Source organism: Trichogramma pretiosum, unplaced genomic scaffold (assembly GCF_000599845.2).
Source record: "Trichogramma pretiosum strain Unisexual culture from Peru unplaced genomic scaffold, Tpre_2.0 scaffold1, whole genome shotgun sequence".
NCBI classification, from domain to species: domain Eukaryota; kingdom Metazoa; phylum Arthropoda; class Insecta; order Hymenoptera; family Trichogrammatidae; genus Trichogramma; species Trichogramma pretiosum.
In genome coordinates, this window is record NW_019641703.1 from 3,380,177 (window position 1) to 3,403,388 (window position 23,212).

At 37.6% G+C, this 23,212-nt stretch overlaps 1 protein-coding gene across 3 annotated transcripts; it reads right to left on the reverse strand.

The window, feature by feature from the left end:
• Positions 1 to 815: 815 nt before the first annotated feature.
• LOC106656895 (UNC93-like protein) lies at positions 816 to 23,212 on the reverse strand. Of its 3 annotated transcripts, none has more exons than XM_014378059.2 (7): positions 22,834 to 23,212; positions 19,061 to 19,358; positions 17,216 to 17,502; positions 9,035 to 9,266; positions 8,057 to 8,216; positions 6,719 to 6,986; positions 816 to 2,052 (listed from the first exon to the last, which is right to left on the reverse strand). In XM_014378059.2, the coding sequence occupies exons 2-7, from the start codon at positions 19,303 to 19,305 to the stop codon at positions 1,787 to 1,789; spliced, it is 1,458 nt and encodes a 485-aa protein (XP_014233545.1). In that variant the 5' UTR covers positions 19,306 to 19,358; positions 22,834 to 23,212; the 3' UTR covers positions 816 to 1,786. The 3 variants fall into 3 exon arrangements, with proteins under 3 accessions (XP_014233545.1, XP_014233554.1, XP_023318447.1); XM_014378068.2 differs by having other exon boundaries at positions 19,061 to 19,375; XM_023462679.1 differs by lacking the exon at positions 22,834 to 23,212 and adding an exon at positions 21,371 to 21,961.

A 23,212-nucleotide genomic window follows, 5' to 3' on the forward strand; every position in this document is an offset into this window, starting at 1 on the left:
TATATCTCGAATAATGAAAAAAAAAAATGAAGCGCATCGTGCAGGTGTTTAAGCGCTATAGTATGTTGTGTCCTTTTGATAAAAAGTAAGATTAAAAGAAAAAGTAAAAATTAAATGACGAAAAAAAAGTTTGTACAGAGATATTCCGGTTATTAAATTTTGTTATGTGGTTGACGCTAGGAAGGAAAGAGTACGCCAATGAACAGTGGTGATTTGAAGTAAAAAAAAAATAAAAATTGAAATTAAAATATTAAAAAATCATGTATATTTTCTTCGTGAAAATTTTACGATAGGACATTGCAGAAGTAAAAATTAAAAATTCTCAATGCTTAGGCTATACGTCAAAATAAAAAAAAAGGTGAGAAAAGGAAGAAGTATAACGTGAGTTGTATTCGTGAGTGTCATATTTCTAAGGAAAACGCAGATCCACGGGCTAATGTTTCTCAGCAGTTTCTGGCAGAAATGTCAGCGCTCCGCGCAAAAAGCATAATGTAATGTATTCTGGGACCCCCCAAACCTTGATGCTAATCGTATGTACAGTGAGCCACATATTTCAATGCACATTTATCGTACGGTGTTCACAGCATCATTTTTGGATTGCCATAACTGTAAAAAATCTCTGTAGTACAAAGTCGACTTTATACGAAAAAACGAATTAAACTGGGCAGCAAATAAATAATAAATTTTCGGCAACTTGGGAGGAAACTGCTCTCGAAACATTACTCGGTGAAACCAAAGTTCCTACTACATTTTATATAAAAGTTACTCGACTGTAAAACTGGTGTTGTAAATAAGAAAGAATATACACATGCAAGTATTAAAAAGTAATGTATAATTTATACACGTAATAAATTCAACACACAATAAATCATTTCAACTTTTATTCATGAAGAAAATAAAAAAGGAAATGAAGTAATAGAAATACTGAGAGTTTGCGATTTCGTGATACAAACAACCAATATGGGAGGCAAGATGTTTATTATCTATACTCAAACCTATTTATAATTATATATATTATATATGTAATCAGCTTTGGGCGAATCACGAAATCATGCAAACGTTTCAAACTCATCGTTCATCGTCATAATATTGTTCATACGAATGACTTATGCTCTTTGAGATCAATAAAAGAGTCACACACGCACACCTACCATAACACAATATACAATTGTCGGATAACACTCGTGAGTTCAGGTTCTTTCATATGCGTCATTAGCATTTTTATCTCATCTTTTCACCGAAAAAAAAAGAATAAAAAAAGGGAAACCCAAGCGAACGACAGCTAATTGACAAGAATAAAAAAACGTGTTTAGAAGAAAATGAGGAAATATAACAAAAAAATGGATTATTTAATAAAGAAAAAAATAGTCGATTGATCGAAACATTTCAATAAAGGTACATACAGTCGGAAAAAATTTAAGCACATGAGTATACAACTAGAGTCTAAGCAAGGCAGTAGCTTTAGATTGAATGTTAGCGCTTAAGCACGATGTAATATTACAATTACGTATTTAAAGTGACAAACAACAACAACATCAAACATCTTGAAAAAAAAAAAAATAAACAATTGTACGAAGAAATTTTAGAGCGTAAGCGAATACCTGTGTAAAATCTAGTAGGTGTCCACAAAAGTAAAATAAAAAACATATATTGTGGTACAAATCAATATAAACATACACAAGCTGTTTTTCATTACGAATACCTTCTTCACGAACTTCGTTCGATTATTTTTATGATCTTTTTATCCTCGGTAAAGATTAATACTGTTATACTTTGTATAAAAACATTAAAATTTGTCCACGGGCTCTACAGGCGCTATCATTTCGAAATCGGGTTTGTCTTGAGTTACGACTCTTTTGACGCGTCCAGTCATTTCAATTATCAAATAGCAAATCATTCCAACGCACAATACGCCCATCAAAATATATAATTTAACATCTGTACACAAGTAAGGGCTATAAGCGTAAGTGATTACAGATCCAGTTGCTTCCCACAGTTTGAAGTTTGAATATCCCGATTCTTCTTTGCCAGGAAACAGGAGTCCACTGAGAGCTGAAAAATCAATAGATTTATGAATTATTCATTTGAATCGCAACAAAATTAAATGTAAAATTGATACCGCGGTTAATTAAGATTCAAGACTTCAGAAATTGGAAATATATAAGTTACCGTTCAAAGAACACATTTACTTTCAATTGAGTTATTGAACGTCGGTAAGTTACCCTCCATGCTACATAAAAAACTCTACAACCCATGGTATTTATCAATGCATTTCCTACTGATAGTTCAAAATATAAGAAGAAATATTTATTTATTTATTTGAAGACCACTTGACCTACAATAATTATTCATCAATACCTGATCAATTTTGATAAAAATTTACCAATACTTTGTTATTAATGCTATACATTCAGCGCTCACCCGCTATACATTTACATAGATATTACCATCACAGATTTACAACCCTTTGGAAAATGCTCCGTCGATACATTATCATTTATACGAAATTGTAGAATGTCGATAATATAGCATTCACACAAGTGTCATTAAAATCGAAACGTGAGTATTTAAAATTTAATTAAAATTTTTGATAAAATAATCAATTTTATAATGACCTCACAAATCTTATGGAATCGTTAATAAAAGATACTATTCTTAAAACCAATCTACTTCATAATTTTTTATTGATTCAAAGTAATAATTCATTTTCAAAGTTAGTATTTCTATGAGCTACAGTAATAATAAGTAGAAATGGTCAATATTAATAATTGCCTAATAGAAGAAGAATAATTTTTTATAATAATTACAGCCATTCAACCCTTAGCCGATACTGTTAGGCTTCATAAAATATTGGGTACAACTTGTGTGAATATGATTTTTCAATAAACTTCGGGACATCACTCATGCATGGAGTATTCTTACGGCCAGACGGGATCTCAACCCAAGGTCGGTTAATAAATTGTAAATAATAAATATTAATTTAAATGTGTAGCCATTGATTGACTTGTTCTTTCAAATTTTTCTGTTACAGTTATGTTACAAATATTAAGCGCATTTCAAATTTCTTGAAAATGACAATTTCAAAAATTCAAATCAGTTCTCAACAACTTTAAGTTATTATCACTTTTGGCATCCATCACTAGATGGGGACAACATTTATCAGCAAATCTGCAAGTGCGAAGTAAAGATATTTGTATAAGAAAAGCACGATTTTCTAATTTTGAATCAAACTTGAACTAACGGTATTGAAAGTCTAGGGCTCATCTGAAAATAGTTCTCTATTAAATGGGGATTTAAATGTTCGTACATTTTTATCTATAGTATTAAGCTCAAAAAGTGAACGTTATATGTCCATAAACTTTTTAAAAAAACGCTACACTATTAGTTTGTATATTTCCAGTACTAATGGCTCTTTTACGTCTAAGAAACTTTTTAGTTTGTCAAAAGCTAGCCACAAAATGTTCAACATTACTATTAGAGTAATAACAATATTTAATGAAACTTTTTTTTAATATGGCACTTCAAAAGCATAAACGAATTTCAAATTCAGTAATAAAATATACTAAGCAAAATACCCATTACTTCAACAGATACTTTAGTCTCAACATATATAAAACAGTGTAAATGTTTCGAAAGTATAAGTATCATAGAAAGAACTAAAGAAACTTTGGCTATAAAAGTCGTCCCAATTCGACATTTCTTTTCACACGCAGAACTGTGGGGGGGTACTTGGTTTTCAACCGGCACTTTGCCACCATACTGCTTATACGTCGATGTTCCAACCACATGCCTACATCATACTCCACTTTATACAAATCTTCCTCAAATCTTTTTCTCTTTCCCTTCGCGCTCTTTTCTCGTTTGGTCCTGTAGACTCAAAATAAAACTTGAATTATGAATATCATTCTTATACTACTCTTCTGACTTTCTTTCTTGTCTTTATAAAGTCCGTGTAAACAGAATTTATACGAAGGGTGCTATATGCTTAAATAAACACTCGATGGATTTTTCTGAGTAAAAGAGGTCACAAATAACAACTATGAAAGGGGAAGAAGGTAAAAGAGAAAAGAAGGTAATCTTGGCAAGTCTTATGATATCAGAAGCTGTGACACCTAAGAATAAAAAAGCTACAAAATAAAGTATGACCCCGAGGAATAAAAAATTTAGCCATGGGGATAAAAATCTCTGCAATCGGGGAAAAAATCCTCGCGGAAAAGTTAAAAATTATTGTTTTTGTAAAAAATGATTCATGAAAAAGTAATCCGACTATTATTTATTATTTACAGTTTTATAGAAAGGTACTTTTTACAAATAGAAAAAAAAGAAATCCCCAAGAAGTCACTCCAATTTATTTCGCAGATATTTTAAATAAAAATGCCCCCAGGGACAAATAAAAATTCTACGTGCGTAAATGAATCATCAATGAGGGAACGTATTAGACCCGCAGTGTACACTTACTTTTCGTTACTCGTAGTTTTTACACTCATTTATCTTGTTTCTCTCTCTACTCGGATCTGCCTATGACATCGTTCGTGCACCTTGATTTTCTATCCAGTGAATTGAACGTTCATTATTTCGAGTAACTCGTTCAATTGTGAATGAAAAGAAAAAAAAGGAAAAAAGAGGAAAATGAAAAAATAAAAGAAGAAACCATTAAAATGTCACTTTTGATTGTGAGAACGTACTTTTCACCTACTCTCTACGACCACCGAGTGTACAGACTCTTTTGTTTTTTTGGATATATAAATTTGAAAAATTCCAATTTTTCAAACTGGAGTTTTGAAAAGTTAATGCCGTCTCACGTCATCACAGAATAAAAGGTATTCTTTCATTTTACTATTTAAACAAAAAAGTAGGATAACGTAACGAGTGAATGATCACGAGGCAGTAAATGAACGTTTTCTAAAGAATTTAGCAAAAAATCATTTGCAATATGATCAATGATGCATATGTAAAAAAAATTATAGTTATTAAAAATCTGTGGATGACTGAAGTTGGTCAAACACTGTGTTAATTTTTCTATTTATTTTTACCTGGTGCATTATAAGTAGAAAATTGAATAATGTATGCTTTAGATAAACGTTATCTTATGTCTGACCCCGAAAAAATTCCACTTATCATTACAATAAAATAATAAGTGTTTTCTGCATGTAAAGATGCATAAGATTAAAGTTCCAATTGATAAATGCAATCTTTTTAACAGATTTGCACGGTACTCTACAAGCGCCATTGGTTTCGTGAAATTTACATCGAGTAAAAATTGAATTTAGCGCTTTCCAGAAGAACGTGTAAGATGATACATGTTTCTCACGGCTGAGAGTCTGCAAACTCCCCCGTAGTTCATCAATCTAGTTAAACTTTTGCATTCCTACGAGCTCGAAATACAGTAGGAATTTATATACTGGCAAATGGCGGGACGCGTGCGTTCGCAAACCGACAAATACTTGCAACCGTCTGCATCAGGCGCTTTACTCCCGTGTAAACGCCAGCTTCAGTTATTAGGACGTCCAAGTATGCCCGTGATAAATATATAACTTTTAATAATGACGTTTATTTCAATGAAATATATATTCTCGTATAGAGCACGTATGTGGAAGGCCACAATAATGATAATTACGTACAGAGGACAGTCCATCGAGCATTTTCAATGTCTGAAAAAATATGATTTATGATCGCGATCTATTCTCTGCGCATAAATACTATGCTCGTTATCAACTTCTGGTTGTTACAAATTAATTTTTTCTCGTATGACATTTGTTATGCACGAATGAAACAAAATAGAATATCTAGATCTATGTGTCATACAAATCCATTTGATTAAGTTCTTTAAACTTGAATAATTGAACAGCTTTGAATAAATTGCGAACTAGAAATCTGTCCGTAAGTCTACTACTTTTGAAGTGACTGTACAAATTTAAGATCTTACAACGACCCGTGAAGACATAACTTTTGCCTTGCTATTCATGCAATATTCATTGCAATTAAACTAAAATATTTCTTCGCTGAATTTTGAAGTAAAGTCAAAAGTCTGCCATAAAAGAGGATTAATTCCCAGATAAATCAAACGTTATGAAGAACTGATCATGTTTGCACACGTTCGCAATATGAGTGATATTAAAAATTGTTGATACTTCTTACTATTTTCAAAAACAGCAAAAAGTTAAAATTCCACTCAATTTATAGAAATATTTTTAATATCGTTTTGCCTCCAGTCTTTTTCCAATAATTAACTTTATTAATTATTAGAAACTCGCTAATTCGAAACCCCAATGAAAATTTGCCTAACAGTTATATTGACTTTACATTTCCACGTATCATCACTTAAAACATTCATGAGTAATTTTGCGTAGGTAGTTTTCCAGGATTGTGTTTCTACGTGTTCGTTAGTTTTGAAGTTGATTGCAGAATAAATATAAAATTTTTAAATTGTTCATTTCATATTTACGCTTATATAAATAATGAAATAAGTGATTATGGTCTTTTCCCTTCAATGCCGGAACGTTATTATGCTAATATGTGTACTTCAAAGTCTTACCGCCAGATGTCCCTTTTAAATTCACAATTGAAAAACTTAGAATCTTGAGATATAAAAGTAAAATTTTTCCTTACACGCTCCGAAATATATGTAATTGAATATTTCGAATAATTTTAAGCGCTTTGAGTTGGTCTAGTTTTATAAATAAACGGTTTAAAGTGATATTATATTGGTTCAGCTTACCGTTAATCTGGACGAGCCAGATCGCATCGCAGATGCCCCAAAGGCTCGACACGAGGAAAAAGTAAGCGCCCTGCTGGGTCTGGGGCTGCCACAGCAGCATCGCTATGAGGATTCCCATGTGAAGGAAAAAGGCAAAGAGCATGACGGGCATTCGACCGGTGAGCTTAACGGCGGAGCCGGTGGCCGGCGCGGCGATGGCATTCACCACGCCGAAGCATATCATAACGTAGCCGATGTTGCTGATGCCCCAGGCGCACGACACGAATGCCTGTAAAACAAAAATATTCTACAAATTATATGGATCATATTACACGGCTTTGTAAGCCAAAAATTTAAAATCATCGATACAGACTAACGAGTTTGTAAAGTATGCCTCGTATTGCACGTATCGATGCCAGATAGTACGTAATACGCGCGCGTAACGACAGGTTTCGTTGGCAATTGAAATTCGCGATTCAGCAAATGTTTAATTTCAAAATGATATTGATATTAAGATCAAAATCTGCATATGAATTCTTGCACGGATTTTGATGAGATTTCTTTTCGTGCATTCGGCTGGAAATTGAAGATGCAACTATGTATTTCTGCCGCGCTGGAATTGTGAGGGCAACTGTGTGCTGCAGGGATGAGTCGAACTCGAGCATATAAAGCCAATCGATACTAGCTACCCCTGCGGTTTATTTCTCTTCTTTTTCATTGCCAGCAATACAGCGCGCAAATACACACAACCACACACCCGCACCTACGCACACACGCCGAAGTGCACGTGGCAGCTAATATTGGAATGGACTCTCATTTTCCGCGATAAAATTCTTTGTTTTGTAAAAGAACTTTGGGCGATTCTTAATGATTCAAGAGAGCGCGTGCTATCGAAGTATTCAATCAACCCGTTTTTTCTTTTTTTTTTTTTTAACAGCACCGAGTACAATATAAAAAAAGTAAGCATTAAAATGTTAAATACTCTAATTCCATTGGATCGTGAATTGCACGGTGCAATTATTCTTGAGATTAATGTTAAGCGTCGATGAAATTCGACACACTATTTACACAAAATTTTAATTAAATTATTGATCCATAAGTAAAAACATTTTCGATAAATAAAATAAAAATAAAAATTCAGTGGAGCACAATTTTAATTAAAAAGATTGGAATTTCGTTGTCATATATTTATACTCAATATAATAATTAAGATTGCGCGTGAGAGAGAGAGGAGGTCAGCTTAAAGCTGTGAAAATTCTTTTGCTGCTGGTATACGAAAACGAGTCCATTAGCGTGCGCGCAGATTACAGCGTGGAAAAGGGGTATAGCATTCTTGGCTGCTATACAGCGGACACTTACGGCATTATAATCGGCAAACAAAAATGCCTGCTCAGCTCCAATAAAAATAGTTATCGGCAGTATAAGCAGTTGGCTTTTTTCTCCCAGCAGCTTTAGCGTGACCGACAAAAGCTTAAGTCCGCTGTTGCCGCCCGCTGATCCTTTGCGTCCTCTGTCGTATCTGAGGAAAAAAAAGCCCGTCGAGTGTAAAGCTTGTGTACTTCCAAACTCTATTGGATAATACATGAAGTATGGATGGAACTTGCACACTTGGAAATATATGGTCGATTTCATCGAAAACAATATTGCAAAGAATATGTTACTAAAAATGTGAAAACTGCTTTGACTTATACAATTATTTTCACTTTGACACTTGCAGATTTATAGATTATGATTTGCGCCATCTAGTGTTGGAGGCTAGCTTTAGTGAAGATTGAATTGACACAAATGTTCTGAGCAGTCAATGAGAAAAATAAAAGGTCTGGCTATTCAAGAGTAATTCGTATACGAAATTTTTAATTTTTGTGTACGAAATTCTATAAAATTGGTAAACGAAACATTAAATAACCCTATTTTTGTATAAAAAAATCAAAAATTTCATGCACGAATTTCCCCTGAATGGTCACTTCGAAAAATAAATCCGTATTAAAACACTCATTTACAATAAAAACTTTTCAAATTGAGTGTAAAATCTTTTTGGTTCATTTTTAGAATTAAAAATATAATTAAAACAATTGAATTCACCCAATTTTTTGAAGCAATTTATATAAAAAATAAATCAGTAATTATGCATTAGTTTTCATGTTAAGCACCTTCAATAAAATTCAACATAGAATATTTTAATTGAGTATTTTAGGTTTTTTGAACAGTGACATTAGGGTGAATCCTTTCAGGTTTGAGTGTTGTATCTAATTTTTATTCACCAAACTCAAAATTTTCATCGATAATTTATCACAGTTGTTTCATCACATTTATCAAAGTACATGTTACTCTACTTACCGAGATAAAGAATCAACGCCAAAGGCAACTATGAGACAAGCCACTACCATGCAGGCTAAGTAAATACCGGAAATCAGGTGTATTCTTTCGACTGGCGGAGGTCGCAAGTTAGGATTCTCCACGGCTTCAGTAATTCCGCAAAAATTTGCTCCACACAACTGGCTGATGATACTCGAATTTGCACTGGCTGTAGTCGGATTTTCCTCTGGCGGCTCTAAGCCGTAAGACAACACTGCGAATCATGAATCAAACTTGAGTTTCTCTTCTTTTTTTTTTATTTTCACTTTTGACAGTGTAAAATTGTGCACTTTACGAGCTGACGGCTAGCCGAGGCAGACGTAAATAAAATATGTGACAGTCCTAGTGTCAAAGATTTTATTGTGAATTTATTATTGCTCGAGGACTGCAGCGTCGTACACAATTAACAATTTTTTTTTCGTTTTATCTTTTTTTTTACAAACATGTCAAGAGCCTTTTTTTGAAGAAACTGGCACATGTAACAGACGTGCAGTGGACAAACGCTTCTAGCCATTCGTTATTACTTTTTCATGAAAACGTGAAACACAGAAGTAGAAAGAGTAAACAAATTATTAATGCTGAAAGTGCGAAAAATTCAATGTCGCGACCACGAAACTGTTGTTAAAAGAAACTCGACGTCAATGAATAAACAAGACGGTATAATGGAATGACGAACATCTTCTCGATTTCATTAAAAACTTTTTAGCCAAAAATAATCTTCAATTTAAGTGTATAAAAGTTTTTAAATCACACAGCGACTTATTGCTTCTAATGTTTGCAGCTTATTGTACAGATAATGAAAGAACGTATACAGAGGTTTTCAATAGTTAAAATTTCGGCAAAAAGTTATAACGTAAAGCTTCTTGATAGATACAGAGAGTGCGCGCGAGAGAAAGAGAGAAAATTTGCTCTGCAACTCTCGGAAAGCTGTGCACAGCCTCAACGTGTAATGGTCGGGTAGAAGAGTCTCATCGTGTCACTCAACCGAATGAAAGAGGCTACAAACTTGCCGAGCTTCGAGCTTACTTACTTACTCTTGTATGACTGTGTGTGTGCGCGCAGTGTTGTGCGGCTGAGTGTGGGTGGATGTTGTACTCTTTCACTCCTCTCTCTTTCTCTCTCCTCCCGCGACTTTACTACAGAGAGACACGATACTGCTGCGCTAGTCATTTCGCGAACAACACGGCGCATACATACCCTCTCTATGCGCTTGTGAGCAGTGATACACGTACACACAATCATGCACACAAAAATCTCATCTGGCTAAAGTTACAGACATCTAGAGCTTTCACTCAGTTTTTTCACGCTTGATCATGCTTGGCATCGCGTGAGCCTTCTTCTTTTTCTTCTTAGTCCTTGCCCCTGATTATTTTTCATCAGAGCGAAGTAAATTTTTGAGAGTGGAAAAACGGGGGAGTATCTAATTATCATAGCTTCTTTTAAAAAATTGCAAAAATTTAATGCATTTTTGAATTGAACTTTTCAACAACATCGCAAAGAGAATCCAAATATTATGACAAAGCAAGAAAAGTCAGCCACGTGTCGACTGCGATAAGGGAAAAATATTTTAAAAGTTTCCTTCACGTATACACAAACGAGAGAAAGAAAAAGAGAATGGTTCTCTCTCAAAGTGGTCTGCATAGTATACTTTTTTTTTTTTTTTTTAATCCCACAGAGAAGTTAAAACGTTATACCAAATCGAGCGAGCATGGTGCAGTATAAGCTCCATCCGACTTTACAAATCTGTGTCTTTTCCCCCGGCAAGATTTCTACAAATCCATTTTTTATATGCTTTTAAGATAAAAGTTTTTATTTAACATCGGTACATAGTAGTAGAATTAGCATTCTAGCTAGAAAACGAGTACGGGTTATTTTCAAGTTCTGTACCTTGGCGTTATACGTGGCAAGTGTGTGCATTTGATGCATTATTTGACTTTCTACAATTTTGTTGCACATAACTTTGTTTTACTAAAGCGCATACTTTATTAAATTAGTTGAAAAGTTATATGCTCATGCTCCTACTAGCCGTGGGATGTAATAGACTAAGAAACCATAAGAGCGAAATAACATGTGTGTAACGAGAAATAGCTAATTTTGCAGAATTCTACTTGATTCTAGAGCAATCCCAGCGGTGTGGAGTTCTGATTACGTCATAAAGCTAAGCTTTATTTGAGTACTCGAAAAATATTAATTAGTTTAAAATTTTATTAGCAAATTCCAGCAAGGGCGTTTATTTTGTAATATTTCTTTTTTCATTTTTAATATGCGTCTTATTTTCAATTTCTTTTCACAGAGCCATTCTTGAAACATTAAAAAGTAAACTCTGCCAAGGAGAAAAAAAGGCGTGCAGCATCAACTGCTCATCACGAGAAAAGGTTCGCAGTGCGTCAAAAAGCAACTGGCAATTATTGTGGTTCAAAAGAGTGACTTTTTTTCACTTTTTGTGTTTTCTTTATTATTTTCTTGAAAGCGTATCTCTTCTAAAATAAGGAAAAATAATAATTATTCTCTTTTTCCAGAAAACTATAAAAATTTAATCACCATTGCATCAAGTTGACATCACGTCGCGTTGACGACGCGCGTTTGAAGGAACAACTTCATCGGGCGTCATTCCTATTCCATTGGACGTAGTAAGAGGTAATGCGATTAGTTGTTATGAATAAAAAATCCGCCGCGCGCTGCACAAAGTCTTTTTTGACAATTCCCAACGTCGTCGTCGTCGAGTATCTGCACAGTGCACATAGAGAAATCGGGGTCAAAGATGTTTTAGTTGAAAATTCGGATTTTTTTTCTCTTTTTCGTACAAAGGGAGAGAAAAAAGCAGAAACGCGCACCCGTCGTTGAGAACAAAACGGTATGTAGTATAAGAGAGAGAACGCGTTATTATGTCGTAAAATAATAACTAGAGTTTAATTTTTTCCTTTTTTTTATGGTTGAGAACTCTGAATACAACTCCTGCAGTCCTCTCTCCGCTGTGATATAAACATTCGCGCACGATGGACGAAACGATTGCGGCAGCGCAGTGCAGCAGCAGCAAGTTAGAGTAGCCACAAGGATAGCAACAGGGCATAACTCGCCGCGTCGCACGTCCTTTTGTACGCTCGGTGCGCATACACACACACACACACACACACACACACACACACACACACACACACACACACACACACACACGTACAGAGGCGGTGTCTTGAAAATGAATATTTACATATCATCATAAATACTACACAGTTGTACAACTAGGACCAATGTACAACATTTAGGACAGACGCAGCATCAGAGCTCTGTGCGTTGGTGTACGTGGTACAAATGCAGCAACACGCTGGTGTGGCTTATAACGTACATATGGTCAAATCCCAAAACAAAATGCCGTTTCTTTAACAAAAAAAGGTGAAATTTTTTTTTGGGTGCCCAGCGGCCTGGACCCCCACAAATTGTTCTTACGGGCCCTAGAAGTAAGAAAAAACTAGTGAACATGAAATTTGAAAATAGTTAATTATTTTGGTTACGTTTGGGTTTTAGACACCGAAAAGTCATCTTTTTACGCAAATACGAGTCACTACTCGATTTCCATTTTTCAGTACTCAATTTTTAGAATATTTAGCCCTCAATGTTTGATGGCGATTTTCTCGGTGAAAATAGGATATTTCGGAAAATATAATAGTACCATTGGAAAGCTAAGGAAATTTCCTATCGAATACAGTGGTCAGTTAAAATTTTTAGATGAGTTTTGATACTTTTTCAACCACTTGGAAATCGAGTAATAAGTCGTATTTGCGTGAAAAGATGACTTTTCGGTGTCTAAAACACAAAAGTAACAAAAAAAATTAACCATTTTCAAATTTCATGTTCATGCATTTTTTCTTACTCCTAGTACCCGTAGAGACAATTTGCGCGGGTCCAGGCCGCTCAAAAGAAACTCACCTTTTGTTGTTAACGAAACGGAATTTTATTTTGGGATTTGGCCATATATACATAGAAGCCCTAAAGCGCAGCAAACCACAAATACGCTACTGGTACATACGGCAGAGAGAGAGAGAGAGAGTGTGTACCATCCTGAGAGTGTCTGGGCGGCTCTGCTTCCCTCTCTTTGCGCCTGTTATACAGCCGACGATCGTAATTGCTGTTCGATTTATGATGCATCATCAGTACGTCTGTCTAGGCGCGGGACTAGAAACTATATATACTGCTACACAAGTATGTAACGAGCGCAAGAGCCGTACCATTACCGGTACACACGTCTGTGTGCCTGTGTGCACAGATCGCTCTGAGCTTGCGGCTACGTGCATATATATATGTGTCAGTGCTACGGTTACGTATACGTATGATCCAATTGCTTCGGGTATGCCATACGTGCACGAGCAAGTAGTGGTAGTACTTGCACACGGCATATAGAACCCAGGCCAACATGCGAGTTGTTAATCGGGTCGCGAGCTTCCCTCGCCAGAAGCTCGTCCGTGTAAGTGTATGTGTGTGTATATGTGATCGTGGCAAAGCTCAGTCAAGCGCGCGCCTTGTTCGAGTGTCTCGAGTACACTGCACCTACTACTGCTGCACCTAGAGAGAGAACCTACATCTAAGCATGGATACATGCTTCCTACACCTTTTGCGCATTCTTGTACGAGCACATGCTCACACACGTACGATGCTGTCAAAATCACATGTTACGGTATGTATAAAAAAAAAAATTGTACATCGAAATTTTTTCCAATTATTTAACATATGTCCGGTGTGGTCTTTGCTGGCCTGGCTGTGCAGAGGCGCATGTGTGCCCAGCGGCGCGGCGCCTGACACACGTGTCGCGAGCTGGCTCCTACGGTGCTGCGCTATATGCCGTTGCAAGTACGACGCGGTGTACTCACGTAGTTGGACAGGTTGCACACGAGTGCAGTAAAACTAGCTGCTGCTGCTCCACGCTCACAACCGCAGTATAATTCACGCGAATTTCCAAACTATATAACTTTCTTTTTTTTTTTCTTTTTTTTGCTCGCTCGCTAGCTCGCGCGTCGGTCACGTAGGGTATACACCGCACACGCACACACAGCGGCATAGCGTACAGCCCTCAGGACGTTTTTGCTGCCGCGTTCTCTACGCGCTCAATCGTGCGCGCGAGCTTTCGGAACAGCTCAAGTTTTTTCTCTCTCGTACAGTATACGCAGAGCTTGCGGATTTTCCTCCGGCGCGTAGCTGCTGTTTACTAACTTTTATCGAGAGCTCGATTGCCGCCGTGCCGGTCGCGACGATTAGCAGCGGCAGCAGCGTGTCTCTGTACTTGAAGCCGTGCTCCGCTACTACTGCATAGAGTGACCTCGCAGCGGTCTGGCAGCTTTTATGACTGGAAATCGTGCACGGCAGTAGTTGCTCTCTGCTGCGTGTTCTCTTAAACGCGGTTCTAATTTTGAGCTCCTAATCGATCTAAGCGGCGCTCTACCGGCTGCCGAACTTATTGAGAACATACCCCTGGTATAGTTAACTTTGGCCCCGAACTATCGCTCGTGCACTTACGTTTCTCCGTATAGCCGCGGTGGAGTATAACTCTCGGCCAAGAGGTGTGTAAGCTGATTCAGTTCCGAGATAATATTCGCTAGACGCTTATCCGAAGCTAGCTACACTCACAGCTCTTACTTAAGTATTCGTTATATCATCGTACGTACTACCGAGCTGTCTATATATCGCGCGCGAGTCTTTTAATGCAACTACTACTACCCACCGCGCGCACGTGTCTATACTTCTTTTCTTTATACGACAGTACTTTAGCAGCAAGGATACGTAGCGGCAACAAAAAAAAACCCTAAGCCGCGATCGTCAATGTTGATCAATTATCATAAACACGAGTGCGCCGGATATCGCGTACCCGCGTGCTCCTAAGATAATGGCACGGCCATTGCCACGCGCAGTGTGTGTGCTAGCGAACCTCGAGAAGAATAAAAGCAAACAACCTCGGGTGAAACTCTCTAGAGTCGAATCAAGATAAAAGCAAGAGCTCGCTGGCACTAGTGTGGATTTTTTATATCCCAAACTTTTTGTGCTGCTCGCCGCGCACCGTCGTAGAGCCCGCAAGTTCTTATACTGTCATCGATGTCGATCGTCCGCGATATCGTCTCAGTTCGCGCACGAGAGTGTAGTATCGCATTTTACTTTCCTCGTCGAAAAAGTTGTCTCGCTCAAACGCGACGACGCACATTTTTCAGCTCGAGTTATATGCGTGTGCGAATAGCCCCGCAAAGCTATATAACTCGGTTCCGATCGATTGCTATGATCCTTGTTTATTTAAAATAAGTATATATTCACCGATCGCAGCGCGTTGCAGTTAATTACAGCTACATACAATGTAATTTAGATTCTTTTTTGCAAACGGTCGGCGCGTCGATGTACATTTCAGCGAAAATAATTGAAAGCGAGATTCACTCGATTCAATTATCATTAATCAGTCGGCAAAATAATGACTCGACAGAAACAAAAGCATTATCATTGTTAAAAGGGTATCGATAATCTTTACGAGAGAGAGAGAGAGAGAGAGATAGACAGAGGCATTCGAATTATTCACTCGCAAAAACGATGTGTTCATGAATAAATGATGCATCGGCGAGAGAATATTTAAATTGTGAAACAAAGAAATTTTCCTACTCATAAATTTTACTGGCTAATTACAAATAAAAGAAATAACTGCGCCTTGAAAAGGATTTTCGATAATGTAATCTTCAATACAAAAACAACGGTGAAATAAAAAGTGAGGGAAGAAAGTTGCAGCAGCTCGCGTTTATTTCATGAAATATTTGTCTAAAATAACTTCGTCATTCAACTTTTTTCATACTTCCGTCTCTCTCACCCGTGTCACCTTAGATCTCTTTTGTCAAAACTATTCAATAGAAATGATGAAAAGTATGTTGGAGAATTCTCCCAAACTCGTACTTTGGAATTCCTTTAAGGAAAAGCAATTTCAAAAGAGCCGAGCGCGGAAAACTGTATTCAAAATGTTGTTACGACAGCTGTGTGTGTGTGTGCAAGCGAGTTTGCGAGCTTTTCCGGGCAAAAGTTAACACGTATCAATGTACTTGACTGCTCAAATTCTCCGCACATGCATGGCAGCGCACAGCATGTACTATAAGGTACAGCGTGAAATAATACACGATAGCCTGCGGGGAATACGATAAAATTAATCACATATCCCTCAAAGCGAGCGTGCAAGCTTTGGGGCCGGGGGCCTGTGCACCCTGAGAATTATAAGCCCTCGACCGAAGCTATTGTTGCCGCAGCAAATATTGATACAGGAGGTCTATTATCTACTATTTGATCATAAGGTAAGTTATATAGCTTATTACTTGCCACCTTTGATATTCATGGTAGCAACGAGACATTTTCACTCATATTGCGTGGAAGAGCATTTCTAATAAAAGTTATGGCTATTCTATGATCTTACACTGTAACATAACAACCAGCTTAAAAGGCTTACAACAGTTTAACTTTACCATATTTTGAAACTCAAAGTTTTTAATTCATAATTTTGGATTCTCTAAAGTTAACCATGAGTGGTTAGTATAACAACATACTAAACAATCATAGTGAAAGATTTAGGCTAATAGAAGAATAATTATTCTGGAATTTAAAGTTTTCAATGAATAATTCTGTATTATCAAAAGTTTCAACATTATTTTATAAAGTAATAATTGCAAGATGTCTTATTGCAATAGTTACAAGCTCGTTAAGCTTGCCCAAGTTCAAATTGTTCATAATCGGTTTTCGAAGTTTTCAATTAATAATTTTGGATTCTCAAAAGTTGAATGTTATAACATATTAAACAATGATAAATACAAGATTAAATTCGTGTATAAAAATTTAAATTGGTTGAATCGGAGTGGATTCAAGACGACGCACCGAATCATGTTTCATGAATAAAAAAATTCTATGCACCCGGGCAAGTATTTTTCGCGCATCAGCAAATATAATATACGAGAAAAATGTGGGCGAGAAAAATGATGTATAGCTATTAGTTATGGCGGTATATATTGGAAGTGACGCGCGCGAGCTCAGCTCAGCCGTTCGCTATATATACGCGCACGCACACGAAGTTACTCGTATCACGCACACACGTATATATATCACACGGTGCGGTGCTTGCCGGATAGTAGAAATAGAGAGAGAGGGAGAGAGTTTTTTGCTTACCAGCCGAGGAAATGAGATTTCCCCAGACCTGTGCCATCTGGTAGAACATGAAGAATAGCCCGAAGAAGCGCGTGACAAGAACATCCGCGCCGAGCTTGGAGACGCTGGCGTAGGCCTCGGCCACCACGGTGAGATAGGTGCACTTGGCGCACCAGAGCGGCCCGCCGCCCAGTCCCACCGCCAGTCCCGACGGTATCATCGTGTAGAAGCGCGGATAGAACTGGGCGCCGATGAACGGCATGTAGGCCACGAAAGTCACGGCTATCGTCCACTTGCATCCCAGCCAGCTGCAACATGCACAACATGCAGAGCGGTAGCAGCACAAGCACAAGAGAGAGAGAGAGAGAGAGTTTCGAGAACGTCAGAATTGACTATTTTGCATTCAAGACCGCACGAGAAACGCTTCGTGCCTCGCGTGTACATTATGACAATGTGTGCGCAGTGCACGGGGTCGTCGTCGTCGTCTACGTATACGCGTATATGTTATTATGTCCTCCCTTACGTACTCCTCTATACATTTTCGCCTGTGTATGGTGTATATAGCGCGCGTACAGCAGCAGCCTCTGCATATATGCACGCGCGTGTTCATTATATTTTCTCTCTACGCGTTATTACATTATGCTGCCTCTCTCTCGCGCGCGCTTATAATTGCACCCCGCACCCGCACCGTATAGCCAGCCAGCCAGCAGCTCTGCTAACGCCAGTTAAATTTTTATACGCGCTCGCGAGCGCATTTGCTTTTATAATGCGCCTTGCCGACGAGAGAGAGAGATACAGAGTAAACCTTATGCGTGAGCATCAACTTTTTAATTTTCTCAAAGCTAATCTTATTTTGATGCCGATGCTTGTGTACGCAAAATAAACTAATCATAGAATACAAGATAAGTGAGATATGTGGCAGAGTATATAGAAACAGCTTCTATTTTCCGCTTGCGGGAACGATACCGACCCGAAGCGACATCATGCGGCAGTCGCAATAAACATTTCAATTTCAAATTTGTATCCAGTTCAGAAATTAAAGGTATAAGACCATGTATTTTTGAACTTTAAGTATTCGAAATGAGTCCCCCATAAATTTCCGTTATGTTACATCGAAGCTAATTATTTACCGTTGATGAAAAAAACATTGCGTCACGTGCATTTAGCTCCCATTGCATCTAATTTTACGCAGGTTACATATAGCTCGATCTGAAAAGCAAAGTATCACTGATAAAATTTACCGCGCGCTGTTTGCTTATCAAAGCCGTGCGTCGATAAAGGAAACTTTAAGTAGCCGAACGCAAATGCCGTGTCGTTCCATTATAAAGACAACTTTCGCTCGCTTTGCCCGTGTGTATCTATCTATTGCCTTTATCCGGACTGAATGTTTTATTCTAAAAGATAATACGCTAAGGCGCCTTTTGCCGAGCTCTCCGGACAATCAGCGCTATATTCTCTTTGTACATTTTTTATATAGCTTTTATATAGCAGTTGACATATAGAAGAACGAGATATACCATTTATGAAAGGCAAATTCCTCGTGTTTGTGCAAATCCGTCACGATCAGTCGAACGGCAAATTTATGCAGACGCAAGAGCAGAGAGAGAAGGCTTTATCGGCTCCGAAGCAATTATCTATTGATACTTGCTTCTTTTTTTTATATATATCCTCTTGATTTGCCGCCGCTTTTTTGCCAAAGCCGTTTTAAAAGAGGATTTAACCCCGACGTCGTCGTCGTCGTCGTCACAGCGTCTTTTATAATCGTAATCTCACGCGCACGATTTTTCGTATATCGGAATAATGGGAGCGACGAGCGTGCGCACGCGCGCAACGTGCATAATGTATTTTCAATGATTGATGCTGTACCTTATCATTAGAACGGGCAGGAAAATGTTGCTGAATATCAGACTGCCGTAGATGGATGACAGAGTGAAGGTTCCCAGCGACTGATCCGCGTTGACAGAGCTCTGTAGATTGCTCGCGCCCATGAAGGCCGTAAAGTGAATCATAAAGGCTATGCTGATCATCAGGATATTTTTCAATATACGCCACCTCTCCGATGGGGCGAAAGCTCCCTCCTGTACCTCGATAAACTTCGGTCGCGTATCCATGTTTTTAATCTCTTTTTTTTTTATTCTTCGATTATTTTTATAGAGATGCTAATCTGAAACATAAACATGCCTTGGATTTAAAATTACTAATTCTGTGTATAAATGGGGGATAATTCAATAGTCGATTAATTCAATTTACAAAATTACTTTTCTATTGGCTCACAGAATAAACATAATGCATGAAAATGGCGTGTGAAATATTCGTGACAATAAACAAGGATCTCAAGAAAAGGAAATAAGACAAACGTAATTAAAACTGGAAATGCAGTGGCAGCGTAAAACAGGTAAAATATCGTGGGACAATGAAACGTCGATTTTACGGACTTGGCACTATAATGTAACGGTCGCAGTGGGCTGCTGCTGGTCATCGAAAATCTATACTAATAAAATAAAGAAAAAACAAGAGCTTAATGGAAATCTTCCTGCTCAATGGAAAAATTTGAAAATCAATTTGGTGTATAGAAGCGCGCTCAACAAAAGAGTCAAAACTTTATCCTCGTCAGTTTAATTTCTTTTTAGAGTTAGCTCTCCGGTTGTCCGTGTAATAGCATTTTCACGCGCGCTTTCAGTTTATTTCAGGCAATATCTCTAAGTGTTTTCCAGAGTTTCGTTTTGTTATCCTTCATTGATGTGTACAGTTACGTAAATGTGACGGCATTACACAATACGTACAATCTCTTATCAATTTTTGCGACCGAATACAAAATAGTTACACGGGTTACACAAAGTTTAAAAAATTAATCATGTCTTGTTAACCGGTAATGATTTCGTTACATACTTACTTCGTTACAAACTAATACTAACTTTATCAAAGTACATGGTTCGATAAAGTCGGTACATGTTTTAGACTTGATTTACGGACAGCATGAAAGTTTACTTACTAGTGAAAAAATTTTCCACAAAAAATGTCAACATTCACCAATATAGACGCAGAAGCAGACTACATGAAATCCATCATGAACGGTCATGCCAAGTTTTTTTCGCGAAGAATTTTTCCGACATAAATCGTCAAAGGGCTCAATAAATAACATAGTATCGAATTTTCAAGAAAATCTGACAAAACAGAGTCTGTGGTCACGCTAAGCCAAAAACTGGTGAGCTGCAGATAATACATTTCTGAGCGGGCTTATGATCAAAGGGCAACTGCTCAAATGCCCTCGAAGGGTATGATTTTAAAGGCAGAGATACGCAGAGAATATGATTCGGTTATCAAAGTGGAGTCCACATGTAACTCTCGTGTTTAATGGATATTTCTATGTATGCTTTAGGGGCCGCGCGCTTTAGTTGCTTTGTGGGCTTTTAATCATTTTACATTTATATAATGTCAATGAAATCAGCTAGCTTGCATTTACATCTCGCTAATATAGACGTCGAGCATACACGTGGTGAATTCTCTGTGAAGTTGGCCGCGAGTCAATACTTTTTTCAGATGACATGACAAACAAGTGGTTTTAGTGTATGTTATTTAGCGAGTGAATTGAGGTTTAGTTTTGACTTGAAAGTACTTTTGCACGGAAGTTAATTTGACTGCCGAGGGAGTGTTGACATATCTGGGTTGTGTTTAAACTATCTAATAGCTATTTTACATCAAAGTCAGGTAATTCAAATTTCGCTAACTTTCAGGGCCCTGCCACCTAAGCGTCCGACAATTCAAATGAAATTAGAGGCGCTTATAGCACTGAGAACAATGCACTCATTATGTCACCTGAGAAGCATTTTTTTTTTGTTTCAGTCGTTTTATAGAGAAGCAGTCATATACGATTGCGTGTTGCGTACATTGCGCTGCTTGGATCTAAACAATCGGACGGAGAAGCGTGTCCTTGGTATTATAGATTGATGCGGAATCGATTTTTTACGCTTAACGCTACTTTATATTTGACAATGGCAATTTTTTATTTAAAATAAGATGCGAGCGAACTTTTTTACACCAACGTGACAGTGCTTATAAATCTATTCTCAAGTAATCGATTCTTTTTTAAACTTTATAAATAAATCATTGGTTGAAATACAAATGCATCATATTGAAATATAATTGATTAAATTGACAATTGAAATTGAGTTTTACCTGAAATAACTTAATGGAAAACGAGGTTCGAGTTCAGTGCACAATAATAGAAACTTTTTTTTTCATGGAGCTCTCGACGAACAACACACGCGCGTAGAGTTTTGACGGTGAACCACAGCTCTCGTTACCGTCTCATTGAACTAACATTAAATAAAAATTTTTATGCATCTAGCGAGCATCAATCAATCATTAATGGGCGTTCCACAAAATTACTGGAAAAAAGTTAAACATCGCGTACATACGTCAAGCAACTACTCGCACGCAGCACAGAACGGCACAGCACACGATCATTATCTATTATTGCCGGGATAAAAAATCAACGGAGCGTGGAGTCTATTTGCTCGTTTACAGTGCGCCAAGATCGTATAATAATCCGTAGATATGTGAAAATTCACAATTATAAAAGTTGAATATCCAGAGTATAGTGACGCAAATTGAAAATATACATCGCGACACGCGAGAGTAGAGCTGTGTGTTCTGATTTTTATCGCGGCGCGCGCGTCGTTATTATTATGGACACAATAACGCAAATGCACGCGCGCGCGAACACCTTATGAAATTCCCATATAACACGGATGCGTCGTCGACCTCAATTCTTGCGCAACGATTTATTATTATTTTTTTTTTTCAGATCTATTGACGCGTGTGTGGAAAGAATTTTATGGCTCCCACTTGCCTCCAAGACAGAGATTTTAGCCTCGTACGCATAAATCGTACTCATAAAAATGCCAGTCGGTGGATATTTTTTTTATTGTTACTTCTGGTTCATTGATTAGAATTAGTACTAATGGTGACTGCGCGCGTAAATTAGACCCTGAAAATAGATTAATGTGACATTACAGCCACCACAGTCGTCTGTGCACTGCGCTCTCATTAACATAAAGTAGCGCGTGTGGCGCGCAAGCTGCGATGTCTGGAAAGGCAGAGATATTATAATTAACTTCATGTAGGAGTGCATGCTAATACGAGCTCGCACGGACTCTACAAAAGCGGGGGATTTGCGTGGCGAAGTAAAAAGATGAAAAAAGTCGATTCGTTATAGATATCGCGCGCGTGCGTGCAATGGGACTTTGTATGTATAGCTCTGATTGAATAATCGAATTAATTGATTTAATTGCGAGCTCTTTTATCTGTGCCGGATCGAAGTAATGAACGCATCATTAACAAAACTACTTTGCAAGTCCGTCGACGTATTGCAACATTTTTTTTCCGCAAAATGATTTTCGACTCGCTGACAAATTAAATTGACGCTCGCGCGCTTTGTGTCTCGGAAATAATTATAGGATAATTGATAAAAGACAAATGGAAGAGTGTCGAAGCGCATTCGAATTAGTATTTATCATTTCGCGAATTGATCATAGGGTTTATGTATTTGAAATGCAAAATCTCATTAAAAGCGCACCACCACCACCACCACGCCACACCGCGTACCCGAGTAATTTACATTTTCTATTATAACTTACTTGTCAGCTACAAGCTGTTCAATTTTCTTCAATTGCATTGAATCGCTGCACAGTACAATGCCACCGACACGCTAGTGTATTTTCCTGGAGATCGTCTAATTCACGGCACAACAGGACAACGGAGCTTCAAACGATTTCTGCAGATAAATATCACTGTAATCATCCACATGGCAGGCAAAACAAAAAGGAGAGAAGAAGAAAAACTTTCACAATCTCCGATGCAAACTGTCACAATTTGCACTTTTCATGCTCCTGACTATCGAGGTATTAGTAATCGATGAGAGAAGCAGCGAAAAAAAAGAAGAGGAAGAAGAAGGAGAAAAAAGAAGAAGAAAACCGATAATGGAACTGCGCCCGCTCGTGCGTGCGTCCCACAGAA

Excerpts from the sequence above, each read along its gene's own strand:
- LOC106656895 (XM_014378059.2), bottom strand. The coding sequence starts at position 19,305 with ATGGATACGCGACCGAAGTTTATCGAGGTACAGGAGGGAGCTTTCGCC. Across the intron at positions 9,267-17,215 it reads AAATCTCATTTCCTCGGCTG|TGTTGTCTTACGGCTTAGAG; the intron begins GTAAGCAAAAAA and ends CATGATTCGCAG. Across the intron at positions 6,987-8,056 it reads TGTTTGCCGATTATAATGCC|GCATTCGTGTCGTGCGCCTG; the intron begins GTAAGTGTCCGC and ends TTTGTTTTACAG.